The 24,916-nt window shown below is 39.2% G+C and overlaps 2 protein-coding genes across 8 annotated transcripts in view; one reads left to right on the top strand and one right to left on the bottom strand.

Moving 5' to 3' along the window:
- LOC118425512 (CUE domain-containing protein 1-like) overlaps window positions 1–15,404 on the bottom strand; it is a 29,727-nt gene extending 14,323 nt beyond the window's left edge. For 2 of the 5 annotated variants that reach the window (XM_035834390.1, XM_035834391.1), the window contains exons 1-2: window positions 15,233–15,402; window positions 593–1,104 (exon numbers count right to left, since the gene is read on the bottom strand). In XM_035834390.1, the coding sequence (XP_035690283.1) occupies window positions 593–952 (360 nt within the window). In that variant the 5' untranslated portion in view covers window positions 953–1,104; window positions 15,233–15,402. Of the gene's footprint in view, window positions 1–592; window positions 1,105–1,548; window positions 1,603–15,232 lie in introns of all 5 variants that reach the window. The other 3 variants (XM_035834389.1, XM_035834392.1, XM_035834388.1) reach the window with 3 other exon arrangements.
- LOC118425513 (SAGA-associated factor 29-like) lies at window positions 15,021–24,711 on the top strand. 3 transcript variants are annotated; one of them, XM_035834394.1, is made up of 12 exons: window positions 15,021–15,167; window positions 16,446–16,615; window positions 17,754–17,853; window positions 18,524–18,599; window positions 18,832–18,896; window positions 19,150–19,192; window positions 19,807–19,893; window positions 20,460–20,606; window positions 21,396–21,434; window positions 22,087–22,180; window positions 22,686–22,754; window positions 23,240–24,711. In XM_035834394.1, exons 2-12 carry the CDS (start codon window positions 16,463–16,465, stop codon window positions 23,354–23,356), a joined length of 990 nt encoding a protein of 329 aa, XP_035690287.1. In that variant the 5' UTR covers window positions 15,021–15,167; window positions 16,446–16,462; the 3' UTR covers window positions 23,357–24,711. The 3 variants fall into 3 exon arrangements, with proteins under 3 accessions (XP_035690287.1, XP_035690288.1, XP_035690286.1); XM_035834395.1 differs by lacking the exon at window positions 15,021–15,167 and adding an exon at window positions 15,608–15,765 and having other exon boundaries at window positions 23,246–24,711; XM_035834393.1 differs by lacking the exon at window positions 15,021–15,167 and adding an exon at window positions 15,608–15,765.
- The last annotated feature ends 205 nt before the right edge of the window (window positions 24,712–24,916 follow it).

Raw genomic sequence — 24,916 nt, 5'->3', positions numbered from 1 at the left:
CTCGCGGTAATGCGCGAGAGAATTATATATTTTCTGCAGTACCGTTATTTCTCGATAGGGGTCAGTGTCTATGACCTCCTTGGTTTCTGCAACATTGAAAATAGCACAAGTGGTGAATGAGGTATTCTAAGTTGGAATGTTTCTTCAAAATGTTATTTTGTAACAATGATTATAAATAAACTTCTTTTTTTATTTTTTCAATTTTTTTTTCATTCATTTTTTTTACTTTTATTTTGATCTTTGTTGATGGTGTGACACTCAGATAAAGAAAATATGTGCAAGGAGGTTAACCTCCTTGATATGTGCAATAACATAGGAATTATTCTGTTCATTATTGATACAATTAACTGACATGGTACTGAGGCATAAATAAATAAAAAGAGCCTACCTGCTTATCATCTTCTCTTGGACTGAATTAGCATGGGCAGTTTACATGTCAATTTGGTATTTTTCCGGGGGGTACTTTTATTCCAGGGGGTACTTTTATTAGATTTTGAAGATTTGTCCGGGGGGTACTTTTATTCCAGGGGGTACTTCTATTTGAGAGGTGAGAGTAAGGTGACAAGGGTTTATACAACAGCATTCGTTTTACCTCTGGAGGAATTTCATCCTCATCTTCATCAGAGTAGATCTCCCCATCCTCTTTGTTGTCCGCGTTCATCTGGAGCAGCTGGTCGATGGTCGCGTCCACGGCGCCGTTGTTCGACCGTAGCACGGCCTCGATCACGTCGCGGTCGATGCTGGGGAACATCGTCATAAAGTCGTGCATGGCCTGGTTGAACTCAAGCTGGCGTGCACTGCCGGGCGTCGGCGGCGCCACCATGTTGTTTGCGACGGGCGGCTCCGAGTCGCTCCCGCGACTACTCCTGCTCCGACGACTGAACAAACTGCGCCGTTTGTTCCCCTTCTCTTTCTGCTCTCCGCGCATCTGTGTGTCCGGTGCCGTCGCCATATTATTCGATTATCAAAGTCGTTACAAGAACAAGATAACACGACAAACAGCGTATTCCTCAAAGATGGCCGACAACTTCCAAGATATAGATATCCGAAATTTACGAAGATGGCACAGCTACGATTCCTATTCGTCTGTCATCCATGTTGAGTCTGCAAAATAGAGACAGAAACATAAATGTCTAAATCCTTCATAAAAAATTCATATCACAGGCTAGAACAACAAAAGTACAACCAGGAGTGTCATATCTTGAATGTATCATAATTCTCTAACATATCTCTACAATTCCTTTCCATCTGTCATCCATGTTGAGTCAAATGCAAAATAGAGACAGAGAGAAAAAATAAATGTCTAAATCCTTCATAAAAAATTCATATCACATGCACTAGAACAACAAAAGTACAACCAGGAGTGTCATATAGTGAATGTTATCTGTAACATATCTCTACGAGGCCCTTGACATATATATATGAGCAGGTCATGTAAAGGTTTAAAACCTGTTTTCCATCTCTGTACTATATAAATGTAGGAAACATCCAGAAGTGTACTGTTATCTTGGGAACTGACAACCATAAAATGTACAATGGCACATGTACATGTTTTTTAGATTATCATTCTTCAGAGCCGATCCATAACAGTCTTCAGAATATCTTTGGATGAAAAAAAAAAGGAAAACAAAAATTCATTGCAGTCTTGCATATTCATCTAAAAAGTACAATCTTAATTCGTTTATCACAGTTGTCTTATTTCCCATCTCTTATTCTAAATTCAAAGCAGCAACATTGCATGATTTTTAGCAAATCTTCAGAACGGAAAAAACAGACGTATTACTACCATGCCATTGGAAACGTCATACCAAATATGCATAGGCCTAGGAAAAAATGTTGTGTTTTCTGTTTCCCTACCTACCCTAGAAAAACCGACCCTAGACTGTTTTTTGGGTGGGCAGTGAAGTCACAAAGCTTCCAGATAGAATTTTTATTCAGCCTGCTTCCTATTGAAGTAAAAACACTGCTTGTCCTGTCAAAAGGATAAATAACGTATCTATCAATTGACATTGAAAAACAAGTGTCCTCATGCATTTCAGTTTACTTTGTTCAACTGTATACATGTATGTCACACTAGAGTTTTGGCCAGCCCTAAAAATAATTACAAGAAAAAACTAAGATAATTCTTACCTACTTACCCTATATTTTTTCAAGACTGAAACAGGATTCAAACAACATTTTTTTCCTAGGCCCTAGTACGTACTATGCTGTGGTATCATGGGTAAACAAATTGTCTACAAAGCTAAACTTCTAAGTAGGGTTTCCTCCTTTCCAAGAAACAGTCATGTTTAATCATGTCTGCGATAAATATATACAGTATCACATTATACAACACGTAACTCCCTTCAGCAACAGAATAATTATAGCGCTCCATCACGATGCCCTAAATTCCAGAGATTCATGGCGTACATGTACCTTAAATCTGTGAATATTAAAACGCACACTGTCTTAACTTAGCCGCGAGCAAATTCATATTCATAATCATGCAGAAAATGCAAAACAGAATATCAAAAACAAAAGTTCAGAAGTATAGACTCTACAAATGCTTAATAAAGATGATAAGAATATCTCAATGATAAAAAATCATAAATACTTCTACTACTAAGTTCTAGGCTATTTAACTAAGGGTGGTAATTTTCAATCTTAGAGGTTGACCTCAAATGTATATCTTACCGCTTGTATATCTCACATACATGTAAATATCATTACATAAATATAACGTTAAAACTAAAACACTTGTGGTGCAAACCAACTTTCCATTCCATTGGCAAAAACTAACCGCTATAAAAACAGGCCCATCCCATATTTCATGCAACTTCTGAATACAAGTACCTGAAAACATCTCCTATATCTATTTATCAACTACATGTATTGCAGTTTTCTTTTACTGCTTTGTATAATAAGAGATTTCTGTAGTCATTTTATTCCTTGTGCAATTCAGTGTCTTCTGCTGTAAGATGCTGCAATGTATTTAAATGTTCTTGCTTTGAACAAATAAACCAATTATTATAAAAGTAAATCTACCATATCACATTGGGCAGGTGGTCCTTATAATGTAGAGGTGGTCACTTGTACAGGTTTGACTGTTAAGTAGAACTCCCCATTCCCTAGCAGTGAGATTGACTATTCTAGTTTAACCTCTTTTGCTGACACATAATGCACACGAATTGAAAGGTAACATCTATCATGTTGTCACAATGCATTGTACAACTCATCCGTTTAGCCTGACTTCTGTTTAATGTTAGGTCATGAGTCAAGTAACACACTGTTTGAACAGAAAATCGCCTCAGCGCACTATTAATATATCATTTCTGCAGCAAATTTTGTCTCTCATATCCATTTTCAATTTTTCAATAAACCACCTTTTAAAAAAGTTTTATCTCAGAATGTTAACACATAAATTGTTTTATCTTTCTTGCTACTCTCCAAGCAGAGGTTCCTCTCTAGCTGATTTTTCACTCTTTTTTTAATATTCACTGGGCTTTTTGTGTCATTTTCTGTATCATAAGTTTATGTCTGCCAGTGGACATACAGAAAATGACACAAAATTTGAAAGCCGACAAAATATGTCTGAAGCCATATTAAAATATGTCAAAAAAACAGCTGGAGATGAACGTCTGCTCAATACACTAACACAGTTAGAGACTATATATTACATCCATACATCAATAATGTATCAAATGTCTATCATCATCATCATGATTTTGTCTGGATACTCAAAGCATCGGAGCAATACTAGAGGTTTTCACATGGCTTGGTGAGAAATGACGATTTGCAAACCAAAATCGGTATTGCACTTTTTTTCTCCCTCCAAGCAAACGCTTTTCCTGGTAAAAGCTACCAATTCACAGAAGTGTTATGGCATCTAAGGAGTCCAATTTCTTGTTATTTTAAGAATTTAAGCATGTCCAAATGATGCTATGACGCATGCCTGGCTAAAAGTAAAAAAAAAGGCTGATTTTTTTTCTCCCTCCAAGCAAATGCTTTTCCTGGTAAAAGCTACCAATTCACAGAAGTGCCTAATGAAATTACAGACCAGGTGACCTGGTCGTGACTCACCCACCCATTCACTAAGTGTTATCCATCCATTACTTTCCGACTGGGGGTTAAACCGAGAGCATGGGAACCCGATAATCAATAATACAGTCATGTCCGCGATCAATTCATCAGTCTACACGTCATCTTTCATTGGACGTAAATCATCCGCCGAATTCCGTTGACGGTGGAAACAGTAGGGATTAATTTGACCCAAACGAGTGCAATTTCTCGCAAAAGAATGACTCACTGCAGAAAAGGGTATTGAGTTAGACTTAAAGTACAATTCATTAATAAGTAATAACAGAACAGTGTACTTGCATAATTGTTATTTGCATGCAAATGGTTTACCTCAAAACGAAGCATAAGTTGCCATTTCATGAGTGGAAAATACTTCTTTGCAGTGCAAAAATACGATACAACTAAAGATCAGGGTTGGAAGTTTTGGAAAATTCACTTGTTCTATCGGGCAAGCACATAAAAAAATTCATATCAATTTTTCACTTGCCCAAAATTCAAATGTCACTGTTATAAAGTATGCATTTTCACTTTCAGCGATGGAATTCTTATCATTACCTCAGATTTTTTTCTATGTTGACCATTGCTTGTTGTCATGACTGTAAAAAGTACATCAAAATCGCACTAAATGGAAAAATCTTACTTGTGGGGTAGATCATGCACTTGCCCAAACAGCACTTTCACTTGCCCTGGACAATAGGGCTAGTGGACTTGTCCAACCTTGTATATCACATGACGTGTGATTTTATCCCTTCTATAACGAGATTCGATTACTTATGTCCAAGATATAGTACGGAAGTCAGTATCATTCAGTTATCATGAGAAGGGACAATGTTTTTTTTTTCATTTCTGACCTTCTAAATGCTTCCTAATCTCATTAACTAGTGCAAGTTCAATACTAAAGGGCAAACACAGCATGAGGGAGGTTAATAAGTCATGTCAGTGACCTATAAGTATTTCAAGTTCAACATTCAAAGAATACCGCATTTTCTTGATTAAAGTAAGCACCATACTCAATGTACGCATGCCTGATTTGGCATAAGTCCCATACAAAATTGTAAGACTGAAACATAAAATGTAAAAACTTAAATAAAATAAAGTACGCACCCTTTCTCCACCGATCTTCAACACATTTCTAACCACATAAATTCAAATTTATGGTGTTTTCTTCTCTTTTCACAGGGTTCATTTTGCATAAATCAAAGACCATACAATGCCCTTGCTTAAAGTTGTGAAAAACTGGAGAAAATACTGTCGGTATACATATCTAGAAAGCTCTACAAAATATACCTCATAATAATAACTATAAATAAGTGTATGCCACGTTATGAAGCTTTCTTTTTTTCTACCACAAAAAATTCTGTCACGCTATAATATATTACTAGGAAAATCAGTGTAGAAAAACTTCCAAGATGCTATGTCATTCCCTCTTTAGATCACCTTTTCAAATTCAAGTTCATGTTCACAGGGGAATTTAAGGGCTTATTACTAATTTACACATGGTATAATAATAATAAACTTCTCTGCATGTAGCCAAGTGTTTGTCTGAACTTATTATCATCATATTATTATATACTTTATTGTGTAATATAGCTATATAACTATATTTTTCTCTTCAGATTCCAAGGGAGATAGAAACTGTGTATTGCAAAATCACAGTAAGCACAAACAAGGCTTTCTCTGTTTCTTAATTTGCGGTTGATATGACTTTGTAGTAATATAATTAGCAAAACATTGGAAAAGCGTATTGGCGGTATCATGATTTGTGAATACGCGGTAGAGGGGTCACTGCTAAAACATCGATTATAAAACCAACGCAAAAGTTTCAATACTTACAGTATACACGTGTAGCTTTAGAGGCTTTTCCATATCATATTGTATAATATTTTTTACAGTGCAATTCAGCTATATATGTATACTTTGTCGGCTGCAATACTGCAATCGTTGAAAGTTTTAATACAATAAAAAACCAAATCATCATCTAGATCGAAATCTAATGAACACTAATACTAATAGACTGCAAAAAATCACAGCATTTACGAATCATCTAAGGCCCACTTTACATTACGCTTTTCGCGTTAGCGGTAAATTCCCCGTTATCGGGACGCCGCTATCGGCACCTCTTTAGACACACCGCCCGGAAATCTGACAGGACACCCGCGGCGCGCGGTGGATTGTAAAATCTTGGTGAAATTCTACCCGTTAAGATCGCAGTTTTTTTTAGCTGCACGTTGTTATATTGAACAACCGTAAATTTTTTGTTTGCGTACCGCTACCAAGTGATTGAAAATTCAAATACGTGACTTGCATGAGAAATACAAGTCCCTGCCTACGTTGTTGTTTCGCTGACACTTCCGGTAACTTCGACCACAAAATTTTCGATAAAAAAGCACTTAAAAACCCTTTCAAAGCGAACTGTTTGATAGAAGATCCCTTTCTTTCAGTGATGACCTGCTAAATTATGGCTACGTACTGAAATAACCGTGATATACGCATAATTCCTGCAGGTATAATAACTACCTCGTACGTAAAAACTCAAGCTGCCAGCAGTTCATGTAGCGGGAATTTCCCCACCAATGTCATAGCAACGGCCACCACTGTCATAGCAACGGCCAATCGGAGACGCGTAATGGGATTACTTTATACAAAATTTGCAGAGATAGCGGCTTCTGGTTTCGGTACAACGTAACGATGTATTGCAGGAGAAATTATTCGGAATCGAACTTGTATATTTTTTTAAAGGTCTTCCACGAAAATTGTGCAAAAATAGGTCGTCCAAAAATGTGAGAATGAGACTATTTTTCGCTGACATCCCGCCTGCTTTGAAGGTTGACTGCAGACCCGATTGACGTAAGAGCCTGCGTAGGTGGCCATTACGGAAAAGGCAGGCCGTGAAAACTATTTTTTCTGCGTAGTTCGGGTTGATTTTGGGTTGACATTCATTCTACTAGTATAAAAAAAAGTAACTATCGGAAGACTGTTTTCTTATCACTGTATTCTTACCCAGCGTTATGAACATGATCGCTGCTGGCAATTTTCCTCCAATGTTTTGCAAATCTGTACCTACCATTTTCGCGCCATATGCTAATAAGCGCGCGCTTTATGCTAAACGTCTAAACCCTGACTCCCGCTAACGCGAGCCCGACGTGTTCTCTTTATACGCAGTTTGGCGTTGACGGGGACTCCCGCTGAGCCTTCGGCCGTACGCTTCGGAGTGGACGGGAGAAAATTTGGCGTTAGCGGGACTACGTTAACGGGAACTCTCTTTACACGGGGCTCCCGTTAACGCAGTCCCGCTAACGCCAGTCCCGCTAACGCGAAAAACGTAATGTAAAGTGGGCCTAATTCAAATTCTTGCATTCACACGATAATGCTACTTTGAGTCATGCTTGGATTGCTATAGACAGCAATTCGAGTGGGACTCTAGATTACAGGCGTGTGCCTAGATCCACCGACGCCCTTGAGAGCAGTTACAGGCCTCGGGCCTAGGAAAAAAATGTTGTGTTTCCTGTTTCAGCCCTGAAAAAATTAGGGTTCACTTGGTAGGTAGAGATTATCTTTTTTTCTGGTTATTTCTTTTATGCTGGCCAAAACTCTAGTGAGACATATTACACTACAGTTGTACAAAGTGAACTAAAATGTATGAGGACACTTGTCTTTCAATGTCAAACTTTCATTTTGTGCATAATAGAATAGATACATTTATCCTTCATTAGAAAGGACAGTGGTGTTTTCACTTCAATAGGAAGAAGGCTGCATAAAAACTCTTTAATGGAAGCTATGTGACTTCATTACCCACCAAAAAAAGTCTAGTTTGGGCAGGTTTTTCTAGGGTAGGAAATAGGAAACACAATATTTTTTTCCTAGGCCTTACAGGCCTTGGAATTCTATGAATAACAGGCAACTACTTGCCTGGAGAGTTAACAGATGAAAGGGAATCAATGCCATTCCTGGTAGCGCTAGCTGTTTCTCAAGGATTCAAATTCAAGGTCATAGCATTCATTATCAGGAAGTGACTCTATCGCACCCCCATTATATTCTGGAAGAATTCTTCCTCTATTTTTGTCCGGGAAGACAGTTAACGGGGCTCTAAATTCATTTTTAGGAATACATGAACGTGCATTGGTGCACCTAACCTAAAAATTTAGGTGCACAACTCTATTTTTGGGTGCACATCACAGAGGTGCATGTGCACCCAATATTTTGAGCCCTGCTTTAGGCAATCTATAAAAAATACACGTTTCCCAAACAAATACAGAGAAATGATTCAAAAGTAAGAGTACTTTCAGTTTTCAAACATCAAAGATGTTTGAAATTTTTTTCTCCTTTTCCACTTTTCTATTAGTAGTACAATGCTGTACTAGTGTTAAAGGCTTCTATTTGGCTTGTTACCAGAATCTATAACCTTCGTCCAAACGCAGACTCGACATTGTCATCTATTCATTACGCACTTCCATTCAATGGCTATCACGAGAACAAAGGAGCTATGTGTTATAGAGGAAAAAATTTACGTATCATGATTGGCACAGAGTGCTGAGCCAAACATGCAGCATCTATATTTCAAAACAATGTTACATACACAATACACTTAGGTCTGTTTGGAACAGAAGTGAATATAAAACAACTGTTGCCATGAAATTACATTGTAACCTTGGAGTTGGACCCACCACACCAGGGTTCTATTCAGCATCCATCCTTCCGTCATTTGATCGAATTTTGCAGCTGGGGACGGACAAAAATTTTGCCCATTCTGTCCTCTGTGACTGACAAAAATCGGCATGCAAAGATATTAAACAAATGAAGTTTTGCAATGATCTCTTGAAATTCAGCACAGATGCCATTAAACCAAGCTGAGTCTAGTTTCTACCAGTAAAATTTGCCCCTCAAAATGCAGGAAATAGCATTTCAGAGGGTCTTAGATTTCAAAATTTTCCTGGACCCCCCCTTGGACTGTTGCATGGCAACCACTGGCGCTTGCCAGGATTTTCAATCAAAATCCAGGTGACGGAATAACATTCAGGCTGGCTAGAACACTGCACCACACTGTACCTGTAGTATGATTCGTTGTACATTATAATCTGAAAACAACCCTGACCTAAAAGCAAGAGGCAGCCCTCATCAATTATGCCCACGACACTGCGCCACGCAGCTGACTACAAGGGATAGGAACGACAACCATTCTATCACTAGTATCAGTCAGGAAGGAATCTAATTTACATACCGTCGCAGCGAATCATCCAAAGGATTTGTTCAAAACATCTGCTCTTTCTCCATGTGTCCCCTATGTCATAATGGACCTATTTTTGATAGAGAAACTGCGTAGGCCATGCTAAAATATCGGGATACACTACATGTAGTTCTTGACAGCCCGTAAAACCTAGCATATGTCAGCCATAGATACACCAGGCCACTAAAGCCTCCCTAATGTCAGCGTAAATCAATTGTTGTACTAAGTAATCAATAAACCAATAATCACTGAAATCATAATTATAGCGGGGGAGGGCAGAAGTTAGAAGCTTAGTATATAATCATACAGAGAATATACCAGAGCTGAGATCACAAAAATCTTTTGAAAAAGAAGTTCCAAAATTTGACTTAGTTAACATAATAAATCTTACTAAATAACAGTCATCTAATGTTATGGAACTCCCATTTGAAATTATACAGTAACTGAGTAAGATATGGTATATTTGTATACTGGTATCAATTACTTATCAGAAAATATGAATTAGTTTGATTCAAGTGTTATCTTTATAACAAGATGAAAGATCAGAATTTTGTATGTATTCACTCAGTGGTGCTGAGCAAAGACATGTATCATATGTAAGAAAAAAAATTGATGTGAAATAAATAGAATCTGTTCAATATTAAGATATATTAGGAAATATATATATTTATGTAGGTACATTGTAATAGATTTCTATAAAGAAATGTCACAAATAAATGATCTTGCACTTTTGAGCAAAAGATAAACATGCCAATATAGGTAATGTAACATTACGCATGAATAAAATATGTGGGTAAATGTTTTATTACAAATTGAGATGGAAGCCATTTGTAACGGAAACTCGGTCAGACTCATAGATCCTATCATATCATGATTCATATCAGAAATGAAACTTCGGAAGAAGAAATACACCTGGTATTGTATAATCAGTATGGCAACATCAACAATAGAAGTTGTTCTGCTGTATAGTTGCCTACAGTAGTTGTCGGAGATAGGCACAGGGGAATTTAAGGACAGCTACTCTCCAAGCAGAGGTTGGTGGGAAAAATCATGACCTACTCCTATCATATTTTTTTTTCGACCGGCCTTCCCACCAACGGGAAGGCCGGTCGAAAAAAAAATATGATAGGAATAGGTCACAATCTTTCCCACCAACCTCTGCTTGGAGAGTAAGGACAGCAACACTTTATCTAGATTCTAGCAACTAAAGATATTCCTCAGGGACAGCCAAAGTGTATGTTTGATAGTCAGCCTAGAGTAGGGAGACAAATTCTACATGTATTTGATCTGTTGCTATAGTACGCAGGAACATTGTAAATGCACTTGCAGAATGATGAGAATGTAGAAATGTGTACATATGGATGTAATTATCTTGACGGATGTACTGTAGTCAAAATGGGGATGTGGTAAGCATGGGTAGAAACAGTTTGGGTCTACTGTTACTGTACAAACAGATAGTGACCACAAAGTACATGTGTATTTTGTGGCTGACCTAAGCTGATAATAAGGCCCGATCTAGACACATTTTTTCCCGATGTAGCCCCATCCGCCGATATCGGCAGATGTCGGGAACCCCTGCTAAGGTATCGGTAAGGTATCGTACGAATGGTCTGGACCTTTCGGGAGAAATTTTCCCGATATAGTAATGGCAATATAGCAGTTCCATCTAGACGATGAAAGAAAGCTGTCGGCGAATGGTTGTAGGCTCGCCGATATCGGGAAAAACTGTGTGTAGATCGTGCCTAAGTTACAGAGCTGTAAGCTATTGTAACACCTTTCAGTCAAAATTCTGACAAAGCTTCTTGTACTGGGTCAGAGAAGGCATGCACCTGTGATGTGTGATGTCACCAAGAATTTGGCCAAGGACACCAGGTCAACCATATCATTACACCTGGAAGCTTGTCAACACACACACCACACACAAAGAAAAATAACACCTGTCCTACATCATTGACCATTCCTTCAACAATGAAGAAATAACTATAAGGACAATGGTCAGCAAAAGAGCAACTTTTCTCTTCATACTTAATAGTTTGTTAGTTGGTAAATGCATACCCGGTAAACCCCTATGTGGGGGTAACAACTAACATACCAGGTTTGTACTGAACAGTACTGAATATAACTACAAGCTGCATATCTAGACAGGTTTATTTGATTCATTCATACCGGAAGAACACCTACACTTTTTGATAAGTGTGTTGGGTTCTTTAACGTGCTCGAGGTGTGGCTCTTCTCATTCAGGGACCTCTGTTTAACGTTTTAACTGAGGGTCACTGTTGGATGTCCCTAACTGAAGCTAGAGTGAAGTGAGGAAAGTAGTGTAAGGTGGGATCCGCAATGGCACAACATCGGGGCATGTTACTATTGTTAGGGGTTTTGAACCCAGCACCTCTGGTTTCTGGGCAAAACAACCTACCAATTGGACAAGACAATGCCACATCTTTCTTGGGATTCATGAAGTTTCTCCCATCACACCTCAAACCTGTACAGACTGTCCACATGAGTGTTACATGACACCTGTTCTAGTTCCACAGGTATCTCCTGTACGTACAGATTTAGAGTGTGCAGCTGTTGGAAGATAAACAGTGAGCCCAACACCTTTCTTTGCTAAGGCTTAAGGCAGAAGAATGCAGTTCTTTGGGAACAGTGATTTTTCGTAGAGACTAGAGCCTCATTCTGTATCCAGTTTCAAAGTCTTGACAAAATATATTCAAACCCAGGCTGTCTTTAGTAGTACCCAGTACCCGTCCCTCCATCCTCTACACAAATTTGCTTGTTAGGAAGGACCTAAATTTCACCGTGCATCCAGAAAATCTGAATATCATAACATGGAATTGATGAAAGCGTATTTTTGCCATCTTAAAATAACAGGTTTAACAACCAAAATTTACAATTATGATCTCCCAACAATGAGTGGGATGTACAAATGAACAAAGTATTCTAACGATGGAAACAGCCCTGACCTAGCCAGTCCTAATTTGATAAAGTCCCTTTAATTTTCACTGGATATAAATGATTCTTTCGAAATAAAGAAATACAATTTCACCCCAAATCATGTTATATACCTACATCTTAAATTCAAAACTATGACAAAAACAATTCAATATCATATGTTTCCTTGATAAGTAAATTATATCAAATCATATCAAAATTGCTATCCCGAGTAATAATATTGGAAGGCAGTTGAACAGAGAATCCTGTGACAGGTCATTAGTAAAATCACACAAAATCAATGACACAGCCATGGTCATGTGTCAAGTACAATTGAGTCTAACCATTAACGACACAACAGCCCCTCCCATTGACAAAGCCTTTGGTCTAGGCTCTTAAAAACCTGTTACCAGTAGTGCTGGTTATCAAACAAAATGAAACAAAGCTCCAAAGTCTAAACAATTTTTCCAAACAATAGCACAATTGCGTTGATGAACATTATTTAGACATCCAGGTAATAAGATATGACAAAAAGCAGTTACGCAAGCAGCTGGATATGGTTTTGGAAACAGCCAGTCGTTTTACTTTTAGATATAGCATCCACTATCTTGCCAGTAACACTAGTATTACTATTACTAATACCGTTACTATCACTGAAGTGATCTTTGAGAAACTGGTCTTTTATACCTTATGAATGCAAAAGAACTGAAGACAATTTTGGATATCCAATAGGAAACAAGGTAAGACAACATCAATAGTACATTTCCAAACATTTCTATTATCCTCTTGGCATGAGCTAAATGTAAATTTTGACATCTTAACAACAGTATGTGACTTAGATGCCAGTCTAAAATCTGCTGGCCCCTAAATGATATAGCAATTGTTGATAATGCAATGTCTCTTTCAGTGCAAGATGTTTTGGTGATGTACATTTCTCTGTACAACAGAAAACATCTGGTGACCTCCCGATGTGCACTAGAAAATGGGGCCGTGACGTTACAAATGACTTGTCCATGAGAAACCTTCTTCTGGAAGCTCCATGATCTAGTAACATCCTGTTTCACAGGGTGATGTCAAATATAGACAAAGCTATCAAAGATGCTCTAACCAATGTATCAACTATTCAAACATGCTATATCACGTAATATGTTATAGTGCAATGCTACATCATGTAATGTGTTATACTATCAACTTATAGTGTAATGCTACATCATGTAATATGTTACTGTGATACTGGTATAAATGTACATGTATCAGAATTGAAGAAGACAACAGTTTGTTAACCAGACAGCAGACTCAATACTTATGATAATTGAACGTAACACTAGACACATGATAAGTGTGATGATAGCCTGGATACCAGACTCCTTTCAATAATATTCTATCTCAGCAATATCAGGGGCTACTAATAACTCAGAGGGGCCCGCTTTAGTACTAGTAGCCTGGGTACCAACCGATTTCCACCGGGGCTCCTTACACTCGCTACTCTTTACGGTAGCTAGTGTAAGGAGCCCTGGTGGAAATCAGAAGGTACCCAGGCTACTGCTTTAGAATTTCCTTGGGGTAATGTTGGCCCTAGAGCCGAGGAGTTAGGCTGTATAGGCCCTTGAAACAGTGTTGTATCCAGGCTATTGTGATGATGCATGCAAGAATATTTTAAATGCTTCAGATTATCATTATCATTCCAGTTTTTCTATTATTACAGCCACACCAGTAGCCTGCATACCATCTGGGTAATGAGGTTGTTGTAACATGCTCGAGGCACCTCCTCTAACAAGGGACCCTCATTTTACTTTTAAGTACTGTATTTTAACTTTTAGTTTCTATGATTGAAAAAAAGAAATACATCTTTTGTGTCATAATACTATCAGCCACTGTGAAACAACCAGAAAGAAACAACATCCCGACTCAAAGGTTATTTCCAGGATTCGAACCCGCGCCGAACCCGGACAGCCGGATCACAATCCAACCTGCAAACCACAATGCCAAAAGCTCAGAGCTGTTGGCATGATCAGTTTGGCAGCGCTTGAAGCCCACTGTTACAACTGGCCTGTTTAAAATCAAGCTTCTAGCACCCCAAAAGATTCTATATACTTAATTTACAGGAGTAACTTTTGACATTCAAACAGGCCCAACAGGCATGAACCCTTCACTAATTATCTTGTCCAACAAGGTAGACGAGATACCTATATTGTGTATTTGATGTATATCTGAAGGTAATGAACTAGAAGTAAGTACTTGGTGAGTGGTCTCAAGTCTTTCTATGCAAAAATATGGTATTAGAATACTGTAAATATTGAATTTTGTGCAGTGGTTTAACGTTCGCAGTTTTTGCAGTAACCTATATATTCACCGTAAATTTAAACTTAAAGCCACTGTGAAAATGCTTGTTCCGTCTTCTTCCCGGCTACCCTTGTTTTGTCCACCAACCCAAAACCTCTATCCCCATATTATTTGTGAAATTAAATCCCTGCTTATATAGTTAGTTATACAGTATCGAAACCATGATGTCTGTTGTTCCTATTTCAGTATTTGTACATCATCATCAAATAGTACACCCATCATCATCATTATGTTAAACATAATTTGTCAGAATATGCATGTCATTATGGAATTTACCTCAGGAACATCTTGAAGATATTCAAGAACAATGCAACTCCAAGACGTCAAGAATAATTTCTTGCTAGAGTCAGGGTAAATAATTATATAAGACTTCTATTACCCCCCCCCCCATGACTTCATTTGCATGTGTAAAAGTCGGCAATTAAAACTGTCATGATTTGGCACCGTGCTCTATCCAGCAGACATGTGTACATAGATTCAGACTGTTGTTTCTTAAGACACGAGATCTTATAAGTTGAGGAAAACTCGTCTTCCTACTCCAAGGAGCTTTTCGTGGAATGCAAAGAAAGAGGAAGATCTTTGGGCCAAAAATCGTCATGATTGAAAACAGAAGGTGTGTGTCAAGATGGGTGGAAGAAAAATAGATCGATGTTTACGAGTCGAGTTGTGTCTACTCACCGGTTCCTGGAGACGGACTTGATGATAACTTAGTTCTGGCACTTTAAAAACCGCGATAATGTCGCATTTCGTTAAAAACTCAGCGCATAAAAACACCGAAACGATCAGATTTCGGGAAATGGTGGCTGCTTTCTGTGCAAATGAGTAACAGCCGCAGCAACCCGCAAAAACATCACTAAAACTGCACCAAAATTAAGCCATTATTTTGCAACTAAAAATAACATCAATACGCTATTCAATATAAAAATATTATTGTTACGGTAATTACAAATGTTTGGATAAAAGTGATCTATTTTTCTTGACATATTGTTTTAAAAGTCTACTTATGTTGCGTTACGTTTGCATGTTATCAAGCAACTCTCTCTAAATCTCGCGAGAATTCGACTTCTGGACGAGATCTGCAATCCAAGATGGCGGCAAGACGGTCTTGATTTATTGACTTGTCATAAAAAACATCAAAATCTCGTTTTATTCAATCGGAACCAACGAGAGACAATCGCCAAAGCATCAAGACACTGTTTGGAAGTCGCCAGGTGTGGTTTGATTGCTTTCTAGTGCCGACAGACTTTGAAAAGTCTTCGTAGGTTTTTGTGGTCCTTTGTGTAAAGTTTTTTTTTAGGGGGGGGGGGGGGGGGGGGGTCTTCATATTTGTTGTTGGCACATTGAACTGTTTCCTGAATGATAACAAGGAGTCAAGGAGGTTCTTGATAATACCAGGGATACTATGTAATCCCCAAGCAGAAGAAGGAATATTATCTCAATTTCTGCTGACAGACATTTTTGAATGTCCTCAAATTATGATATAACGTTCAGTTATGCGGGAACTTTTGCTGTAGTTTTATGTTTTTTGATAGATGCATAAATGAAGTATTGTTGTTTTGCATGAACGTCTTGAAATACGCACGCTTGGATATTGTTATGAAATCGAAACAATGGTCAAGACAAGGACAGTTTACTTTTTGTGTGCCTTACCCTTTGACATATTACCTAGAATTCCTGTCGCCGCACATGTGTCCTGACTAATGTGAGAAGGCTTATTCAGAATATTTGCAGTTCGGGCTCCAAAATCACTTAATTATTATTAATAAAGCACTTATGTGCTACCTTGCTAAAGATTCTACCTTATCCTATATATGCTTTGTGCTTAGTTATAAGTGCCTCTTGCAAAAGCTGCCCTTCATGCTAATTTACATGTACTGTTGTTCATCCACAGAAATTGAACTCGTCACCATGCGTCGTGGGCGTGGCCCCGCCTCAGCCTCCAGCACAGCCTCCTCCAGCTCCGCCCTGTTTGGAGGGGAGTCGGCCACCTCGTCCCCCGCCCTGGATACCCGCATCCCGGACTTACTGAAGGAGCTACATCAACTCATACAGCAGACACAGGTGGGTGCTAAATCACTGCTAATGTAGGGAAGTTTTAAGCGTCAGAACCGTGTCTAACTGGAACGCTCTACCAGAGTCAACCAGTTTAAGTCCAGACTAGACAAATACTGGGTTTGTCGAAAGTATGTCACGTGAAGAGCGAAGATCAGGACACAACAGGCTGAAGTCTTCTGTCCTTGATGCAGTATCAAGGTATCAAGGAAAGCGTAGATCGTGGTATTTCCCTATTGTTTGGGCTGTTGTGGTGGTTTGAGAACACTTAAAAGAGGACGATGAATGTATCGCGCAGACAATGGAAAAACACGCCTTGGTGCTTTGGATGCAAGTTTATTTGAGGTGTTCAAAGGTCTGAACATCGCACATGCAAACGAGCGCTAACACTGCTGTTTGACGTTCAGCGGCCGATTCCATGATTCCATTCGCAGGTACGAATGTCAAATGACCACAATCTAAGAACACTACTCCACCCACAGTCTCCAAAATACAACAACACAACGCAATACCATCCAATGTAAGACTTCCTACACTAATGAAGGATGTCAGATGACTCTAAGAGTCTAACTATTGTCAACTTGGACCATGGGCTATGGCTAATCAGGCCAACTCAGACCAACCACTCTGTCCTCTTCTTCTTTTGTTTGAGACTACCAACTTCAACATGCTGAAGATTCTGTAGCCTATATACCGACTGTAAGTTTTTGATCCACTCACACCGGGAAGGTTCCCTACTCTTCTAAGTCTGGCGGGTTCTTTTACGTGCTTGGGGTGTGGTTCTTCCCAAACAAGGGACCTCTATTTAAAGTCTTATCCAACGGACGGCCCTAGTCAAATCTTGGTACCCATTTTTACCCCTGGGTGAGGTGAGGAAAGTCATGTAAAGTGCCTTTCCCAAGGGAACAAGATAGGATTAGGAGGCATCGCAAGGTTCTAACTCGAGACCTCTTGGGCCTGAGCCCAATGCACTGCCGATTGTGCCACACAATCTCACACAAGTTAGATGTCAGATGACTCGGAGTCAAACCATTGTCAACTTGAACCTTTGGGCAAATCAGGTCAACTCAAACCAATCCAATCAAAACAGAACTTCTGTAGATTGTCATTTGTCCAGACTTATGTTTACTTAATATATCCTATTCAGGAGGAAAGGGCCCGCAGTGAGCACAACCTCACCAACATTCAGAAAACACACGAGAGAATCCAGTACGAACAGAAGGGCAAGTCCAAAGGTACATCCACAGGTAGGTAGAGATCTCTTTCATACCGTGGTGGTTCAAACTAACTTAAGGTTGACAGTTTTAACCCTTAAAACTGTGTTGTCCTGTGTCAGTGATTGAGTCTGGGTTTTGAAGCAAAGTTTTAACTGTAATTCAAAGAAAGACTTGAGTTGGATAGTTCAACTTTCCAACTCTAGACTAAGTCTTTTCCAAGAAATAGGCAATTCACAGCTTCTGTGGCGTCACATTATGCAGATTAAACATGTGACTTGGTGTATAGTGGTGCTCCAAGTATGTGTTGATTAAGTTCCATTATCTTTCTGCAACCTATGATCCACTGATCACAGGTCATGTGATCTTTCTGCGCAGTGTGACATCACAGAAGCAGTGGATTGCTCAGTACAGGACAAAGACTAGAGTTGGAAGGTCAAGAATTGGGACAATTTTTGTGTCAGAAAATCCAGTTCAATCTTTGTTTCAAAATGATTCCTTCCGATGCAACCGTCCATGTCTGTAGACGCTATGCATCAGACTATGATGCTTGCGAATTATTGATTGAAGGCAGATGAATTTTAAGCATATTTTCTGGTTTTGATTCTTTTTTTTTATCATCTAAATTTTCTCAGTATGACTGAGGTGACATTTTACTTCACTTTGTGCTGAATGTTTTTTGCACCTTACCCCCATGTTTCAGCCGTGTCTCCATATTTCAAGAGCAAGCTGAGAGGCTTATACAGCACAGCTAAGGCTGACGCTGAAGTAGAGGCAGAGTAAGTGCATTAATTCCTAAGATTCCCATTTAGTAAACACAGCAATAGCCACAAACTTGGTATCTACATCTATTTCTCTAGGACAGACAACATTTTCAACACCAAATCTTAATGGTGGCAAACAGAAATGTTTATTATACATGTAGTGTGTGAAAGATTTGTATTTTATTTTTAGAGAAAGATTTGTCTTTTAAAGTACTCCAAGACAAAGTTTTTTCTTTGTTAATTCCAGCCTGCTGAGAAAATGCTTGGACAAGATTGCTCAAATCAAGGCCATTCGGAATGAGAGGAGAATAGGTAGGATACTCTACTCAGTAATGCAGCTTGTCACATATATGTACAATCTTACAACTTTTTCAAAACCTTATTCTGTGAAGTTTGAACAAGACGTGATAAGAGAAAGGAAGATTGCTTCTTATTTTCTTAACCCTGTATGTCATTGAACTACTTTTTGACCTCTCAGCATTTGAGCTGGTAGAAGACAACACTTCTCACATATCTTGACCAAAAGACGGCTTGACTCAATAAATTTGCCTTTGTTTTTTTCAAGCTGCTAAGAGTGCAGGAATCTTTATGGAACAAGAACCACCAAGGTAAGGGGAGTACATTTTTGTACATACAGTAAGTATAGAGTACAGAAACACACATTAGTAAAGAGGCATAGGACCAAAATGTGGTGTTTCTTGATCGACACTAGCAAAAACTTATACCAAGCCTAGCCAGTTGTGGGGGGAGGGGGGTGGCAATGGCTTTCAACTTACATGTAGTTTTAAGGGAAATAAAACTTTTGTTCTGGTATCTGTCTGATGAAGAATTGTAATTTGTAGTATTGTTTCCAACAAGTTCTAATCATTTCTGTTGCAATAGAAAAAGTCATAGGAAGAAACAGAGCCACCAAACCCAAGCACTTGTGTTTGTACAATGTATATCTGTATGATTCAAATATATATATCCTGTTTTACACAAACTCTGCTGTCCGGGGCTGTAATTGGCCCCTTCTAGGAGGCCGGCTAGATTTTGGGTGGGCTGCAATAAGTGAGATTTAATCAGGCTATCAAAACATGACGTTTGAATTACATTGTACCGGGTATCCTTGTCTTAATGCATTTTGAAAGAAAGAGACGTACTTTCAGCTTGCTTGACAGGTCTGACCTCCCTGCCAACCCTGTCTTTTGCAGGACTGTAATCTTTTGTTCCCCCTTTTTAGGAAAACCATGCGGCGTGGTGTGCTGATGACTCTACTGCAGCAGTCTGCTATGACACTACCACTGTGGATAGGCAAGCCTGGAGAGAGGTGTGTACTATGGCATCTTGTTGATTATGCTTTTACTGCATTACATCTTTGGATCACTCCAAAATTTCTTGCTCCCCAAAGAAGAAAACATGTAGGTTAAACAAAATAGTACCCAAGTGTAAGGGTTTTTAATTATGTTTCTTTGGGTCTGATTTTTACCATAACTCTTAGAACTTTCATGGCCATTTTTGTTTTCACAGTTTACACATACACGAATCCATGACACAAAAATATGTCTCCTTCGTATGACTAATGTGCTACAAAATTATTTCAACTACGAATTTCTAACGCCGTAAAATTAAACTAAAAATCTCCCTCTTGCTCATACCACAAAATAAGATCACCGCAAAAGTAGTTGAATTTACGGTATGTTTTAGATCTTTTTCTCTTAATCATTTTGACTGAAGACGACTAGGGTTTACCGTTGTAAATGCTCTATACATGTACATAAGTTTGAACATGTTATGCTCTTGGCACCCAAAATCAGCTGCACTGCCTGAGCTGTCCATTGTATTTTGTTGAAATTTAATGAAAATAGAAATAAAAGGTGTTGGTTCCTTCCACAGCCCCCCTCCCCTGTGTGGCGCGGTCCAGGCAGGGTCGGACTATGTGGCTAAACCAGGAGACAAGGTGGCGGCGAGAGTGAAGGGGCCAGACGGGGACGAACAGTGGATCCTAGCGGAAGTGGTCTCCTTTAATACAGGCACTAACAAGTAAAAGTCACAGAAATGTTCCCAAGAACACGACTGATCCTAGCGAAAATCTGCCAACCCTAGCCTTTTTGGGGAATCTTAGTTGTTATGGTAGAAGGTGTCTCAACAGAATACTGTAAATGCAGAAACTTTCACGGTGGTTTAATGTTCGCGATTTTTGCGACGGCCCCTTCACCGCGAATTTAAAACAACCATTTTTCCATGGCAGTAAGAGACTACAGTGCATGGTGCTACTGCAAAATTAAAACCACCGCGAAAAGTCCATTTTCCCACTTCTGCGAAATTAAATCTCCGCAAACTTAATGCATTTACAGTACCACCTGCATATGCAGGTTAGTGCAGGTGAAATTAGAGCTGTGCAGGTATTCCTGGTGTCTGCCTGCACCTAACCTGCATGGGTCCATGTACTGGGTTTTATACATAAATGTCATATGATGTAGGTGTATGTGGATTGTTATTAGCTGCATTGACTGTTACCATCTATTAAGTATAAAAGAAAAAATAGCATTGATTACTAAACAATTTTAGTATGATCCATACTGCCTAAATTCTGAGTGGGTGCAGGTACTAAATTTGTCTGGTGCAGGTAATTTTCAATGTTACCTGCACCAGTGCAGTATTTCGAGCCCTGTGATTTTAACAAAAACCTGCTGACAGACCCTAGCCCTTTTGGGGGGTCTTAATTGTAATGGTAGGTGTGCCAACAGAATAACAGTTTCCTTTCCAGACATGAACAATATTAGCAACTTGTTTATTGTCTTTCAACTTTTGTTGTGCTCCATGTCTCAGGTATGAAGTGGACGACATTGACAGTGAAGAAGGGAAAGAGTAAGTTTTTCTCTGCCTTTTCTGTGACTCTTTCATGGGGGACATTTCTGCATGGGGAACATTTCTGTAGGATTACAGTAGTAGACTGTTTGTTGTGGCTTGTAGTATGTAGACTCTGGATATTTTAGTTATTTGGATATTTTTCATCAATCAGTGACTAGTTTTGACAGGTAAACACACGTACCTCCAAATTTTCGATGACTATCAGCCCCTCATGATCACGGAGTGACCTAGTTCTCACGAGAGTTGCGAGAACTAGGTCGAGACTTGCATGGATCTTCTGCCCCTCACCCCCCGCCTCCTTGCGGAGTAGTGGTAAGTAGGACTTGGGCAGCTCCCAGCCATCGTTGCGGTTCAGCTTCGCACCTTCCAACTGGATGTGGACTGCTTCTTTAACCTTCCTATGGGCCTTACGTGGTTCTTGGTCAATAATCTTAATAGTGTCATAGATAGGTTTGGTGGTTACGCAAGTTTTTACCTAGTTCTCTCCACTCTCGCTGGACTGATGGACTGATAGTCATTGAAAATTTGGAGGTATGTGTACTTACCAGTCAAAACTAGTCACTGATAGATGAAATATTCTATTAACTGTTTACATACGTGACTAATGACTCTCTTCAACTGGATATTTTAACATTCTGTTTTCCTCCAGGAGACACACCCTGAGCCGTAGGAGAGTCATCCCACTGCCCCAGTGGAAGGCAAATCCTGAGACAGACCCAGAAGCACTCTTCCATAAAGACACGGTCAGTGTTACCCTTTCTTAAAGTCATACACGCATGTACTAGTAACAACCTTTTATAAGGACCATCTGGACATTATTGCCACTTTTTGTTGGTCCCTTGTTTTCCTTGTTTATCTAAGCATTAAGGATCCTTTTTATGATAGCCACTGTGAGTATGACTATTTTCTTTAAGAATGAATATGATAGTCATGTTTGACCGTGGTAGGTCTTGCTGTAATGAAATTTTGAAGACGTAGAATCAGAGAATTCAAATGAATGGAATCCCAGTTAAGCTAAGGGCACAACCTGCCGTATGTGTAAATACGTGCTGTCTACGTGCCAAAACGTGGGCAACCTTTTGGGATCCGTAAGTGGTAAGTACTGACTCCGGTGGATTTTGGAGCATGCAGACATGCCATAGAACTTTATGTTGCACCTGTTTATGTTGGGCCTATATCTGAAACAGCCTTATTGTGTGAGTCCGTTTCTTTGTTTCACCAATGATGTTTTTTTCTCTCTCTCTGCAGTTGGTGCTAGCCTTGTACCCACAGACCACATGTTTCTACAGAGCCCTGATACATGCGCCTCCCACAAGGGTACGTACATATTTCCATCCGCCACAATTTTGTGGTGATATTAAGCAATTTGGAGTTGAAAGTGAACTTTTCCAAAAAAATAAGAAGACTTTTCCACTGCTGTAGGTCTGCATTCCCAAAGGAGAAAATATTGTTTTTGCTGGTGTGTTGTTCTTCTTCCGTCATGAACCAATCAGAGCTAAGAATTGTCAGTGACATCAGCATATTAGCTGTTCCCTCAAATATTTATGACAAAATATTAGCGATTCCAGCAAATATGAATGAAATATTAGCTCTTACAGCAATAACAGGTTTGTGAAAACAAAACCTGCATTAGGTTTGTGATAGCAAAACCTGCATTAGTAATTACAGATTTTCTATTATAGCAAAACCTGTATTTGTTTCATAAAAGGCAAATTACAGACAGGGAAATATCAAGCATTTTCTCAAAAATGTTGCCTTTCTGGTTTGTTCCAAAACTTACAACATGTTTGTGTCTTGTTAAGCCACAGGATGACTACTCAGTGCTGTTTGAGGACACCTCCTACGCTGACGGCTACTCCCCTCCCCTCACGGTGGCACAGCGATACGTGGTGTCCTGTAAGGAAAGCAAGAAGAGATAGTCCCTCCACTTGGACCTCAAAACAACCAGTGTAGTGTTCATCCTAGTCTAGCTCCGGTTTTCTCCGGAGTTTGCTTTGCTTGCCAAATACTGTAAATTCATTTACGTTCGCAGATATTTGACTTTGCGGTAGCAGGAAAAATGACTTTTCGCGGTGGTTTATATTCGCGGTAGCACCATGCACTGTAGCCTCTTACTGCCATGGAAAAATGTTTGTGGTGGTTTAAGTTTGCATTGTGGTGGTTTTACGTTCGCATTAAAGCAGACACCGCAAAAACCGTGACCATTAACTTAAACCACCGCGAAAGTTTCTGCATTTACAGTAGTTAGGCACCCGTTGATAAAGAAACTATTGGCATTTTTGTAAATATTCACCAAAAATGTCCTCATAACAAGGTGGTAACACACATAATGAGACTCGAACGGGCGTTTGGAAGTTCGATCCCCTTTACACTGCCTCTACAAAATATTCCATCCCTGAAATAATGCAGTAGGTAAAGCTAAGAGCACAACCTGCTTTACGTGCAATTTGTCCATACTTTTTTTTTTAAGGCCACGTCCACCACGTATTTCTGAAAATGTTCAGACTGTACAGGGCAGGCTTGTTGCCTATACGGGGGTGAATCCGCGGCCCGATGGCACACAAAGTTTTGCCTGCACGTAAAGTTCTACGGCATGTCTGCGTGATCCCAATCTGTCGGATTCCCCACTATATAGTTCGTACGGAGGCGGAACTTACCACTTCTGAATCCCAAAAGATTGCCCATGTTTTGGCACGTAGACAGCACGTATTTACACGTACAGCGGGTTGTGCCCTTAGCTTAAGGACCAAACATTTTAATGGGGACGGGGCACAATTCTCTGCATAGAAGCAATAAGAAGAGCAAACTCGAGCTAGAATAGAATGAATACCAGGCCATCAGACTACTGGATTGTTTAGCAATTGATATTGTCTGTACATACATGTAGCTGCCTTCTATGTTAGTAACGTTATATAAACTAAAATAGTACATGTAAACATGTGGTAATAACAAATACTTGTATCAAGTAATACCTGTGATAGGACGTCAAAATAACTACAGTACAGGAAACTTCTCACAAGTTGACTTCCATATGAACGATGACATCCTATGTCCAACAAAGAAAATATGCTGAATGCTGTTTGACTTCTTTTCTTGTTACAATACTCATGTACATATACAAGAGTACATGAGTTTTTTTTATTTAAAGTTAGTTACAACTTCCTATTCCAAAAAGGGGTCTCTTTTATTTTTACTTGTATGTGCCAGTAGAGTTTGTATTGATAGTTTATGTAAATTCTTTATAAATTTCAATAAAGGACCATATATGATGCCATTTGTCGTTTGTGGTCTCAGTGTAATTCACTAGAGCTCTGGAAGCTGAAACAACGGCAATGATTTGAATTGAAAGATGTAGTAATGTAGTTGCTCAACTTCAGCATTGTAACTTTTGATGGACTGCTGAAAAAGCACTCCCTCTCATAGTTTGTACCCTTTGCAGTAAGCCAGTTGCTCTTGCCCTAGGAAAGCGACCTCTAGAG

This window comes from Branchiostoma floridae, chromosome 11 (assembly GCF_000003815.2).
Source record: "Branchiostoma floridae strain S238N-H82 chromosome 11, Bfl_VNyyK, whole genome shotgun sequence".
Taxonomy (NCBI): domain Eukaryota; kingdom Metazoa; phylum Chordata; class Leptocardii; order Amphioxiformes; family Branchiostomatidae; genus Branchiostoma; species Branchiostoma floridae.
Note: the sequence above shows the minus strand (reverse complement) of the source record. Positions and strands in the feature narration are given on the sequence as shown.

What these genes read in the sequence shown, in the direction of transcription:
- LOC118425513 (XM_035834394.1), top strand. Translation starts at nt 16,463, where the DNA reads ATGCGTCGTGGGCGTGGCCCCGCCTCAGCCTCCAGCACAGCCTCCTCC. An exon ending in AACTCATACAGCAGACACAG is followed by an intron (nt 16,616 to 17,753) that starts GTGGGTGCTAAA and finishes TATCCTATTCAG; the next exon opens with GAGGAAAGGGCCCGCAGTGA. An exon ending in GACAGTGAAGAAGGGAAAGA is followed by an intron (nt 21,435 to 22,086) that starts GTAAGTTTTTCT and finishes GTTTTCCTCCAG; the next exon opens with GAGACACACCCTGAGCCGTA.